The 13,493-nt window shown below is 42.8% G+C and overlaps 1 protein-coding gene across 3 annotated transcripts in view; it reads right to left on the minus strand.

Moving 5' to 3' along the window:
- The window catches only part of specc1 (sperm antigen with calponin homology and coiled-coil domains 1), a 69,221-nt gene that overhangs the window by 4,624 nt on the left and 51,104 nt on the right, over positions 1–13,493 (minus strand). For all 3 annotated transcript variants that reach the window (XM_066696174.1, XM_066696173.1, XM_066696175.1), the window contains one exon: positions 831–947. In XM_066696174.1, coding sequence (XP_066552271.1) covers positions 831–947 — 117 coding nt within the window. The remainder of the gene's footprint in view (positions 1–830; positions 948–13,493) is intronic.

The following is a 13,493-nucleotide window of genomic DNA, read 5'->3' on the forward strand; positions in this document are numbered from 1 at the left end:
TGATCCACGAGCAGCAAATCATGTGTGGCTCTCAGAAGTGTTTCTATGTGTAGGTGCACATTGCTATTCCTTTAATAAACGTGTGCATGTAAGAGATGAGTATTTGTATTAATTATTAGTATTTACTTCCTACTAAAAGCTTTATTTGCTTATAACAATATCAGTATGACCATTGCCTTGGTCTTTGTGATGCTTTGAGCTCACAGAACAGCAGGGCTGTGCCACTCCCACCAACATCACTGTACATCATTCATTCATAATTCATATTTCTTTTCAAATTAAAATGCACCCCCTTAATATTTAATAAGGCATCATCTGGGCTGTTCATGTTTGTGTTACTCTGACATGTGGAGAGCACTGTGTCATTTATCATTTGACCTTAACGTAGTATATTTGTTCTTGTTTGCATTTGATGCTCTGCTCTGTTTAACACTAATAAAGCGCTCTCACTAAGCCCCGCTTGTTGTTCATTCCCCTTTGTGGGCTTTCTTTTATAACAATTCCCCATCTGCTCACACACTCACACGTCTATGTCTGTATCTATAAACACACATACATTGTGTACACAAATCCATACTTGCGGATCATTTTCCCTCTCAAATACTCTTTTGCGAAGGGCCTCCAATTCTAGCAAAGTAAACATGAACCATCTAATGAAAAATGTGTTATTTGATCTAGGCAGTGATCTCAGATTCTGCCAGACAAGTTGGGACAGAAGTACATTTTTACACCATGACAGTCCACAGTATTAATTATGGGATAAAAGCCGGCTGCTGTGTAAACCTGTAGTCCCCCTGTTGTGCGGTGTGGCTCAGGGCACAGAGGCCTACCTTGTCCTGGCTAATGAGCTCCCGGTAGGGGATGTGCGCGGGCAGGTACGTGTGCAGGAGAGCGCAGAACGCCAGCCCGTCGCTCCAGCTGCTGCTGAAGTTGGTCACGTCGATGTTCTGGAACAGATACAGCAACACGATCGTGACGATTTCTCGGCAGATAACAATTTCCCAGGGCAACTCAGTCGTCACCAAAAAAACTTTTCAAAGCGTAACAAACACAACATACAATGTATGATGATAAGGCCTAGTAGATACAAACTCATCATTCTGAAGTGTGCCAAGCATCGCCCCGTCCTGGAACACAAACATCCTGTATCCTTATTGACTTTTTGTTATTAATTGTATCTTTTGAGGGTCCCCACACGCTAACATGTAACTTCCTCTGCTCCAGGACTGTACAAGACAGCTTTCATAAAGTCCATTACATATTTACTGGAACCTGCATCACTAAGCCACTGATTTTTAATTAGGGTTGGGGTTAGATATATCCATCAGTGTCTGAACTTGTGGTTACGGATTGGATCATTATAATTACAATTGTACTTAACTGGTTGTGATGCCATGGTTTCCACAGATACAAAACAAGCCCATTATAATGAACTACCCTTCAAGGCAAAATGGAAATAATAATGACTTACTGTTTCCATATACTTATCTTCAATTTACTGACCAAGAGGTAAATAAGATCAAATTGTGCTGTAAACTGCAAGTCTAATCAAATTGAGTGGTTTGAAAATGATTGAGAATGTATATCTGGACACCTAAGCATTTAATGAGACACAAACTAGACAGGAGAGGCTTGACGATCATTATGATTAATTCGGATCCTTACTGAATTGTGTCCGTGTGCCGTGATCTTCCACTTTACATCATTAGCTTAATTTTTTTTTCTGCGTCAAAAAAGTATGACTTGAGGCGGACTGATCTAAGTATGAAAATATACACCAGATAGAGGCTTTTACTTTCCGAAAGTGTGGAAAAAGTCCAGAAACAAAACCCCACCCTTCCATAACAAACAGGTGCTGTACTTTTCTACAAGTTTCCCATGTTTTTGTTTTGATGCCGCTGTTTCCCTCCTTTCAGTCTCTGCTGGAAGGAGTTGAAATGTGTCCCACAGCACGTGTTTAATGCTGCTTTCTTGTGCACGGTTTACAGCTCATGCGCCAAGAATGCACGTATGCTGTTGTGTGTGACCCGCGCTGCTCGGCGCTCGGATGCTCGGACAGCCGGTCCGCGCTCAGTCGTCCCTGTCGGCAGGGTCTTTACTTCCTGCATCTCCCTTTCCCTTGTAACCGCTGCCAGAGTAAATGCTGGAAACTGGGCCCGGGGCCAGAGCGTGCGCCCCTGGGTATTGCTCCGATGGCCAGACACCCATTTGATTCTGCTCATTCATCATCAGATGTTTTGTCCAGAGCGTCCGAGGGGACGCGATATCCCAGCCCAGGGAACGACGCACAACTCCTCGGCTCGTTGTCTCCTGTGTGTCATCTTCGTGGCTTTGTAGGATCGGGCCCAGTTTCACACCTAGCCCCACAGAATCAAGACTTCATCAAGCCACGCCAGTAGGACGCAGGATCAATGCAGCTCGTGTTCAGCTGGTGGGGTCTGTCCAAGTCCAAGAATGACTGCATTGTTTGACCTAATGTCTGACATTATTTATATTATAATCATGTTATAAAGCTTTGGAAGAATAAACGCCACTGAGGGAAGAGTCTGAAAAGTTCATATTCCCAGGGTTGTCTTTGAAAAGGTTTTCCTGCTAATGATTTTAATAATAAGAGCACAGAATGACTGTTGGGCAGTGATACTGGCGTCTGGGGAAGCTAGAAAGCAAGCAGGGCGGATCTTTCAGTGTATATTTTTCATACATATATATAATTAAATCATGTTTAAATCAGTGTAGTGGGAACATTCTAGTTAAGCTGGCTGCACTAATAACAAGTAATATACAAGTGTTTAAAATGTGCAAATCTGTGGGCCAGAACTTAATAAAATAATAATAATAGAGAAGGACAGTGTGAAGTAAAAATGGCAGTGGAGGGCAGCAGGCTTTTCCACTACATACGCCACCATCAGCACTGAGCTCCAGCATAGCAGAGGAGGGGAGGAGAATGATCCAGGCTGCAGTGTGTGATATGAAAGACTGTGAGAGTCTGGTTTCCGTTCCTGTGGGACGAGTGCTTCAGAGTATGCTAATCGACAATGAGGGTCACTCTCTATTACAAACCGTCCCCTACCAACTACAAAATAGTTTGTAAACATCAAAGGTGGGAAGATTCTAATCTATTAATTAACACATCAGTACACGTCCCGTTGTAAACTTATCTGTGTTGCACGTAGTAGCTGACATACATTCACTTTTGGAATTTGAGTAAGTTATTCAGGCTGATAACTGGTGATGTATTTTCACCAGTAGACACAGTTTAGCTTTGACTTCGATTGTAGAGCTCAAATACTGTCCTTTACTAACATTTCATGAACAACCGTCCTCCACTGTCCTCACACGGACACAATCGTCAGTGTGTCCTGCTCTGCATCAGCCAGAACACAAGAGCGGCTGAACACAGACTCACATGACCGAGGACAGTTGAGGAACAAGTAAGTCCCGTCCAGCGTGAAGTGGACATGGCTGAGGCCCATGCACACGTGGCTGAGACAGAAACTAAGATCCTGATGGCCCGAGCTCGACCGGAGTCTGGTGGAGACACAGGACTGGTTTCGCCTTATAAATATTTCTGGTGTCTCTGTTTTATCTATCTTGGTTTTCCTTTCCTCATCACTAACCTGTCTCTACATTCGAAGGGCTCTTCATCAACAGGATAGCCTTTAGACCGGTGTTAGAGCCTCTGTTAGGGTTCAAGATGCCAGACACAGACCTGAAACCATTTCTCTGATCCCACTATGATTTGTGTGTCCGACACAGTGTTCATTATGGTCTCTGTAGCTTCTTGCCAACTAAAGATGGTACAGAAATCTACCAAAGTGCTGTTACCCTGCCTCCGCCTGAAGGTTAATTGTTTCTTGAATAGAATACAAATATTTTAACCAGCCATTGTATTTTAGATACTTAACCAACTACTGTCTGAGAGGCCACTTTAACCAGCCATTGTCTTTTAAAATATTCTATCAACCACTCTCTTTTGGATACTTAATCAACGACTGGCTTTTCATGGCATGTGGTGAACTGAACTGGTACAACTAGACTGAACTTGTATATCTGGATTTGATTGAGATGTAATCACTTCTGACAGATACAGTGGCTCTCTAAAATATTCACCCCCCTTTACAACATGAAATCAGAATGGATTCAATCGGGAGTTTCTGCCACTGATCAACACCGAAAATTTCCATAATGTCAAAGCGAAAAATAGAATCTGCACATGAATTACAAATACATAAGAAATCACCCCCTTTGCTATGACACACCTGATTGAGCTGTGGTGAAACCAATTGTCTTTAGAAGACACGTAATTATTTGAATGAAGTCCACAGTGCAATTCACATGATTTCAGGTTAAATACATCTGTCTCTGGGAGGTGCCAAAGTTGGTTAGTACAATTCCTAACAAAAACTACATCATGAAGACGAAGGAATATTCAATGCAAATGTAGAATAAGGTTCTTCAAAACACCAATCAGGTGTAGCATATAAAAATATTTCCAAGGCAATGAATATCCCCAGAGCACAGTAAAGTCCATTTTTTAAGAAATAGAGAGAATATGGCACAACCTTGCTGCCAAAGGTGCCTCTACCAAATATTGACTGAAGGGGGTGATAACTTATACATTTAATTATTTTCGGTTTTGTATTTTTAATTAGAACAATTTGCATATTATATTTGTATATTATGGACAGTTTCTGTGTTGATCAGTGGCAAAAACTACTGATTAAATCCATTCTGATTTCATGTTGTAACAATCAAATGTGGAAAAGTCCAAGGGGGGTGAATACTTTTGAGATACACTGTAAGTATGTAACTTAATGTCTTGCAAAAGATACAAAAAGACTCACATCTCGTAATTTCGTAATTTGAAGGGCATTTTTCATATGCCCACGTAACTTGTGAAAAATTTTCATATGCACTCCTATAATTCATTCTGTCGTTACTGTCATTCCCTGTCCAACAAACCGCCAGCAGCCCCCCACCGTTCTCCACCACCAAAGCACTGACAAGTATAGATTAGTCAGGCCAGTCCGGCTCACACAGCATGAAAACACAAGCTGATCATCCTGTACACAATGACAGTGTTTTCCAAGGAAGAGGTGTACAGGAAAGCTTTCCTGCCTTCAGTTATTTAAAGGAAGGGTAATAGCTTTTGCTGACAGTTTAGAGAAACGCCGAGGCAGGGTTGGTAACAGAGATGGCGAGACCTTCTGAGGGCGACCCACAGGTGCTCTAATTACACTCTGGACATACACTACTAATCGCTGTCAGGACAAATGCATTGCCATCAAAATGAAATATTGAAAAACCCATTACAGTAGTCTAAGTGGTAGTAAAGCACGGTGAACCGACAGTAAATCGTTATTCGATGAGGTATGTATTCCACACAGAGCGACGGGTAATATTTCGCCATCAGAGCACTGACATGGGTCTTCGGCGGGTCACTGGAAACGCTTTGGGAGACCCACAGCGTCGAGAGCAATATGAGGAACGTCACTCATCACATGTCACGACAGGGTCTGACCCGTGGCCAGATTTATGATGTCCAGCTCGACCCGACCACAGCAGTGTCAGTGCACCACGGTCACATGGTCACCCAACGAGGTGAGGTTGTTGCCGGGTGATGTGAACGGCAGAGAGGGGGATCTGGGCCGAGGAGCCCAGTGTCCCAGCGGGCCGAGGTCCAGGGAGCAGAGTGGGACTCCCAGTGAAAACAACATCAAGGACCAGGAAATGTCCACCAAGCCTGCTCTGCCAAATCAAAGGAAACGCCAGATTCGGACAGCTGGGGGTCAGGGCTTCTTTTTTTTTTTTCTGTTTTATTTTTTAAAGAAGGATTTGTGTTTATGGATTTATATGTTTTATTGTTTGTATGCTTTGTTAATTGAGAAAACAGCTATGGGAACAGTCAAGTCAAGTGCCTAAATCCCTAGATCTGGGTTCCTTCTATTCATGACGATAACAGCCTCCATCACACACCCTGTTTGACCCAGTTTCACATGCTCCAGTTTTTTCAAAGGGATAATTAATTGATTGTTACTTGATAACGCGATTTTGGAAAGCCTTACAGGGCTGCCTTCATGTAGAGCGTGTGACTTGTGGTCAGTGCGGTTTCCCTGGTGTGGTCAAGGGTAAGGACCTTCACTGCAGCCCACTCAGGGCTCTGCTGGGTCATTACATCTGCTCACGGTCATCTCAGTAACCCCACCATCGTGAGAGAGGGTCTCCTGTCAGTCAGAAACACAGTGCCCAGTGGCCCTGACTCCAATAATATCTTGACACGAAATACCAAGCGTCTGAGACACCCACAGACACAGCTCTGTCACTCGAGTCACTCCACTGAACAGAATACAGTTTAGACACAGAAGAGAGTAACGAGACTGAGAGAAACTGTTGAGTTTTGTTGTTTCAGGCCAACGTGCTGGTGGTTTTGTTTTGTGTATTTATTTAAATAAAAGTATTGTATTTACTTTAATTCTGTTACTGGCTCCTGGGTGCCAGCTCACTGTATAACACACACACATGCACACACATGCATACACACACACATATATACATGCATAAACATGAAGTACCAAATTACTGGTCAACAGGACAAATGTATTCCTTTGAGTCTGGGGAACATATTTCACTGGGAGGAAAAAAAACACTCTTATGTCAGACAGGGACTGTCCACAGGTTCCGTCAGCGTTTGCACCTACTGAGTGGAAAGCCACCCTCTCTGAGTGCTGGATGTCTGGGGAGTTTCCATCACTGTGATTGTCATTTTCTGATCATCGCAGAGCCCACCTGCCTCCCACCTCACAGGCCTTTCACTAGCAGGGTGTCTGGACTCCCTTTTACTCTGAAACGAGTGGAAATGTAGCGCTAGATAGCACAAAAACAAAGCGTGAAATGAAACGACCACAATGCGACCTGTTCGCTGATAGGAAGTCGGCTATCTTTTTTTTAAGTCCTGCTTCTGAACAGCATCAGACTACACTGTGGCGGTTTATCTACTGACAGACAGACAAATGGAAATATAAATCGAGATGATGACTACAATGTCAGTTAAGCATTGTGTCGTGTAACATGTGATCTATGGAGGGAAGCTAGACTCATCACAGGAAGCCGTTCTGGATGGGGAGAGAGTTGAGACGAGATCCATAATCAGAGGGACGAGAGCGGCTCTTCAGAGATCTCTTCAGTCTGTCTGAATTACAGAGAGAGAGGGAGGCAGTCCTTTCTATTAACAGAATGGAAACTATTTGATGAATACATTAAAGACACTTAAATTAAGCACAATAAACAGGCTATTTGACAGGCTATTCATTTGGTTGTGTTGTGAGATTAAATAAATATTAATACAGTTTAAGTTTAAACAAGCGCAATGGATGTCTGGGTTTCATCCACTGAGGCTACTGCTAACATATTACTCGGCGTATGGTGTTTGGTTCAGGAATGAAAAAGACTATTAAGGAACAATTAACCACATGCAGGGAACCAGAGCACCTACTTAGCACACATCCAGCGCATCCAATTTCCCACATACGGCAGGCCGCCCCCACCAGGCCAGAGTCTCTGAGCTGGAGTCTCTCAGTTATCTTCTCACAGACACACTGGCCTATCTTTCCAGCAGCACTGTCAACCCATTACCGCAATCTGACAGTGTTTGTTGTATTAATCTATGTTTGATTTGAGCTAATCAAAAAAAATAACCGACCCACTGATACATCTGCAAACAGACCACTGAGCCGGAAACTCGAAATCCCAGCGAGACGACAGGGAACGACCGAGTGTCTGTATTCGTTTCATGAGGCTCCATGATTTTTGCTTTTCTTTCTTTCTTTCTTTATTTTCCTTGGCCTTCTCTTTGACCGAGCAAGCCAGCAGTAACAGAGCATCAGTTGGGATAACATCGAGTGCACGTCAGTCTCTCAACCTTAAGAAACTCCCCCACCGAGTCACGATGTCTCCCGACTGCCAAGTATTTAACGTGCTCCATCGAACGGCTGTGACTGGAGTCTTTATCATGGGGCAGAAGGTGCTGTATTTGTGTTTGATACGATGAGTCTTGATTTACGAGTCCTCGCGTCGCCTGACCTATTCTTATCCATCAAGGTATTACTGAGAGTGCAAATGAAATAAGACAATAATGCATGGAAGTTGTCTAAAGTTGGACCAAAAGAAGAACTATCAATCTAAAAAGTCTAGTGAATCAACATTGGGTGAGGATCTGGGTGGACACATCAAACATGCCTTTATTATGAAACTACATGTGGTAACCAAGCCAAGTCTGCAAGAAAATGATACCATAACCTTGAGAACAATGACATCATTAATAAGATCTCACGGATCTAAATTGAAGCCGCTACACATCGTTGCCATGGTAATAATAATAAAGAACAAAGTGTGTCTTGATTCGCTGACGGGATCTGAGCACAGCTCCCTGAAGCGCTGGAACTGCTGAGCTAAATTATATATATGATTATACAATATTGGATAATGGTCCCATTGGAGAATGACTGCAAATTAAATATTACTGATACATTACTAGATGGTGTCAAAGCAGGTGGGAAGCGTATTTAACCGACTGCTCTTTGTTTTTCATACCCCTGGCAGTACAGTTTGAATTGACAGCCAGCTTAAGACACTGTTACCTCTCCTGACACAGGCGTTTGCTTATTATGCAATTTCTGTGTCACTGCCTCTGTGTATGTGGTCAACATGCTCAGCCTCGAAGTGACACGTCTAAATACAGGCTACCGCGTCCCACCCCAGATGCACAGCACGTCAGCGATGACCGAGATCTTGGCCTTTCCAGGGGAGTACGGGCTTGGAGCTGTCAGGATCCATCCATCAGATCAGCAGACTTCAGATGCAGTCAGGGGGCTGAGTATAAGACGTGTGTATTGATCTGATGATATATACGACTAAGAAATACGCTGGTAATTAATGACACCGTTCGCTTTATGTAACAGATCTGATATCTCCATCCATTAGCAGACTACCAAACATAGCCGAGGCCTCTGTCGGGGGTCTGTGACTGCCGCTGTATCGGAAAAGGGCTGCGCTCACAAATACATCAAACAATTAAACAATACAGCGCGGCATTTAATTTCCACTTAGGGCAATTCCCAACATGGCCAGTGCTGTCCCAGAGGACTGCTGGAGTGTAATGAGTACAGAAACACTGTCTCACAAGTCTCTCATAGAGCTGGCAATTTCAGACTTGTTCAGGTTTGGTTTATAGTGTTTTCCTGTCCAACACCATCTTCTGACACTCGCCCCGAGCCCATTAGGCGGCTCCTCTGACCTCCTGCACGGTTTCTGATGGTAAAGCTCCAATGAAACATTATGATTTTTCCCAGGACAGATTTCCCACTGTTTGAACTCAGTCGTGTTGAGGATCTCAAAGAGAGCCTGGCGTTTCAGGCCGACATCCTTCCCTCAGCAGCCGCAGCGCGGGCTGAGAGCTGCCCCGGCTTCCTCAAACCTGCTGGAGGTCTCAGACTGCTTTCCGAGTTTGTGTTTGTTTAGTAAAGAGTCAGAAAAGCTATCGCGGACCACGGATGTATTTTCCAAACAGATAGGGCCAATTCAATTATTCCCTGAATCGGGTCTTTTGTTTTGTTTTCATTCTGGTCCTGCCAAAATATTGTTCTGGGTTATTAGCAGAATTAATAGACATAAAAAGAGGTACTTCAAAGGGTACATATAAAATAAAACAACAGCAGCAAAAAAAAACAATTGTAATGAATGTTACTTGAAAGACGTCGGGATTTTTGTTTCTATAAAAAGGCAGCTCTATACTGTAACACGTTTGTGTTTTCATAGATGGAGGCCATTGTAGAGAGAAACAAAGAGTATGAAGTTCAGAATTAAAAATACATGCATTGTTGCTTGCCACAATGCCGAAACACAGCAAAGTTCAGACTGGTGTTCTTTGTACTCATTCTGCCTTCACTTTCTACTCCTCTGCTCTTATTTTAATGATACTACAGTTAGCATCAAACTGCAAGTAAAGTAAAAAACAAAACAAAACATCCCATATTGGGGTCCGCAATAACAGAGCCACAACTTCTTGTTAGTAAATTGTTAAAAAGTTCAAACAGACATGTCTGCGTGACACGTGTGACCTGTTCTCATGCAGACAGGGAGTATTTAAACTACTCTTTAGACTAAACATTTGACTAAGCTCAGGTGCGTTGCCATATGTTTTTATTCTAAATTATAAATTTGTGTATGAATGTCTGTCGGGAGCAATCACGATCACTGCAGTTTACAGACTGGCAGCCAAGTCTGCCATTTCATAAATTACCAAACGGCAGAAGGAGACCAATTCCTGCCTACGGAGACGTGCCATTAATATCCTGCCTCCTGGCTCTGGAGGCGTTGATCCCCCATTGTGAATTGCAACTAGATGGTTAATAAGCAGGTGGAGAAAATCTGTTAGGTGTTTCTCCCTGGAAAAATTACAATTATACCATGCAGTTGGCAAACCATCAACCACAACATCCCTTTGAAGAGAAGGATTTGCTTCTAGTTTTTACACAAGACCCCCTCCATCCCTTCACTGTATCATATATTCATCTGCCATGGGAACCAAAGCCCATGCCCAGGTTCAGTACTTTCACCTCCGGTATAAAACACCTCAACTACAGTCCAGTCCAGTCGGCCGCTTTCCCAGACCCACATTTAAAGCAACGTCCCTCTCACCCCCTCAGAGAGCTGCACATTCACCAGACCTGATCGACAGGACAGGATGGAGCAACGAACGGCACTTAACATCATGAATAATTAACTGACAGCAATAATTATGGTCTGTATCGATCCACAGATGATCAGGTCCCTGGAAGAGTCGGGCATTAATTGTGACCGAAAGCTTTTAATGGCTAGCTTTTGACCCCCTCTTACAGGGGCAGAATTAATATGGCATTTGTACTGAAGAGAAACACAGAGACACTTCAATAATTAAGTAAACTGCCCAGTCTGATTAAGAGAGAGAACAATTAGGCCGGCTGTGCTTTCAGTGTACAGTCACAGGCATAAGTGCATTCAAATAAAAAACTAAGAGCTGTAGTGAACGGATAGAGACACTGCTACCATAATAAAACCCTTTTGGCTCAGGGTGGTGTAATATAAATCTACAGAGAGAATAACATTCTTGCAATAAAACTTTACTACCAAACTGAGGCAAATTTGTAGATTCTTAATGGTCAACAACAGTAATGATGTACCTACTAAAAAGTAATTCTCACAATGTTGAAGATTCTTTGAACAAGTAAAGAAAAAAACGAGGCTGTTTGAGATTACTTCCTGAAGAAAGCTCTGGGATTTCAGACGGGAGAGTTCTGCCATCACATCGCCATTCCTGTAAGTCACGTATGTGCAAACAGATTGATCCCATGAATTACAGTCTGTGTACAGCGGAACACGTTGTGTCTTTGGATGCCCCGATCGTGTGTACTTATGTAAAGCGCCCTGCGGTCCTTGAGGGGAATCTCGACGCTAATTACATTATAATTGGAAATAGTGGAGGTCAAAGGGTAGTCCCACAAACACAGACCAGAGAGATACTGAGTGTTTGCACGACTAAAATGAAGGTCAGATACAGGTGATAACACCTCAAGATAAAGGACTAATTATCCCAGCCTGTGTTCGAGCAGGGCAGGGTATTAATCCGTCCCAGGAATACAGTCGTGCAGCGGCGCATGTATGCAGTGACCTTAATGCTGCACGTAGCTGGTGTGGAGAGACTGACGAGAGCTGACGTCCGCTCAGGAGTCTGGGGACTCGGCCGCACAACACACAACAGCAGAATTGGAAGCTCGTGTTTAAAAAGTCAATATGTATTCACAACAACACCGGCTACGATCTGTGAAATAAAATACCAAGAAATGAATCTCTAAAGTTATTATTTAAAGTAAATAAAGTAAACTGTCTTCTGAATAAAAGTGCATTTGAAAGGCATAATATTTATAGCAACGCCATATTTTTATGGGTATCGAACTCATTATATAATCCTTGTTGCGCCAGCTAGTTTTCCATATTTTTTAATCAATCACATGGGAAATGCAAGAATACATGTGAAAATAAACATGAGCGGATCCTGGTACTTTCTCACCCGCTGTCACAGAGTTTCGTGAATCCAGTCAGGGCCCAAACGCACAGCGAGGCCTCTAACACAAAGCTGTCATGACAGATGAATTGCTACACTTTTTAAATACTGAGCCCATTTAATGTAAGAGATGCATAATTAATAGCACTGAAACAATTCCCGCAGCACTAGAGGAAACGCCAGGGCTAAAGACCTATTCATAAATGCTCCATTAGCAGTCATGAACAAAATATATGAACCTTACTCTTGGCAAATTTTTCCATCTGAGGAATAATAGCCAAGTCAATATTTGGATTGCATTGAGAAGTGCAGCTGCTTTGAAGTGACATTTAATCACGACTCTGCATCTCCGCAGAAAACTAGCGTTTATTATTTTTCAATGCAGCGGGGATTGATTTTGCTTTACATACATAAACACCACACATGCACAAACACACTCTGAATTCAGGGTGAAAGGATGTAATAAATTCAGACTCCAGCTACATGGGTTAAAGCTAATGAATGCTGTTATACTGCCGTGGTTTCTGCAGACCGTCTGAGCCTAAATCATCAGTAGCTGTTACCGTTTGCGTCTTAAATCATAATTAGATCTTTGCTATTATGAGACCAGTCTGATGTCTGTAATATGGCACATTCAGTCTGAGTGAGTATGTTATGTCTGCTCTGACCTTTCCTAGGTGATATTCAGTTCAACTGGGTGAGCATGTACTTCAGCAGATAACCTTTCTCCAAAGTCACTCGGGTAAGAGTGTGGTGATGGTTCTGCTCACAGCAACAGACTGTGGCTGGGGATGGTGGCCTGTTTCTACCGAAAAGGTTTAAAATCCAACGTCACCTAATGCCGGAGAATGTAGGCAGGGTTCGGGTCCCTGGAGCGCCAAAAACAACTAAAAGTACAACGGGCCTGCTTTTCCAATGCTGGTGAATGACTGAGTGAGAGAGAGTAACCTACTGTGAAAGTACTCTTCCAAAAAAAAAAAAAAAAAAAAAAAATCCACTGGCTTTAGTGAGATGCTCATTGTGAGAAGTGGAAATTCCTCAGTGTATTCTGTGTAAATATATAATTATACCCCAGCAATGAAAATGGAGCATGAAAAACAGTTAGTTGAGAATACAGTTGACAAACAAAGGTATTGAGCTTGAATGTACAGAACCAATAAAAGGAAGGAAGATGTATAGTTTAAAGTCATCTGCTCTTATATTGCTCTTGACAATCCTTCCCGTGTTGTTAATTTTTCATTGTGAGTTTACATGAGGATGCTGGTGTGGGGGGGAACCAAACTACAGATCAAGTTTAGGAAGAGAAGGACTACCTAGGCGAAGATCTCCATCAACACAGACACAGAAGTTTACGGGAAAGGGATATTCAGCACAAAACAAACACTGGATAATAAGT

This window comes from Amia ocellicauda, chromosome 22, assembly GCF_036373705.1.
Source record: "Amia ocellicauda isolate fAmiCal2 chromosome 22, fAmiCal2.hap1, whole genome shotgun sequence".
Taxonomy (NCBI): domain Eukaryota; kingdom Metazoa; phylum Chordata; class Actinopteri; order Amiiformes; family Amiidae; genus Amia; species Amia ocellicauda.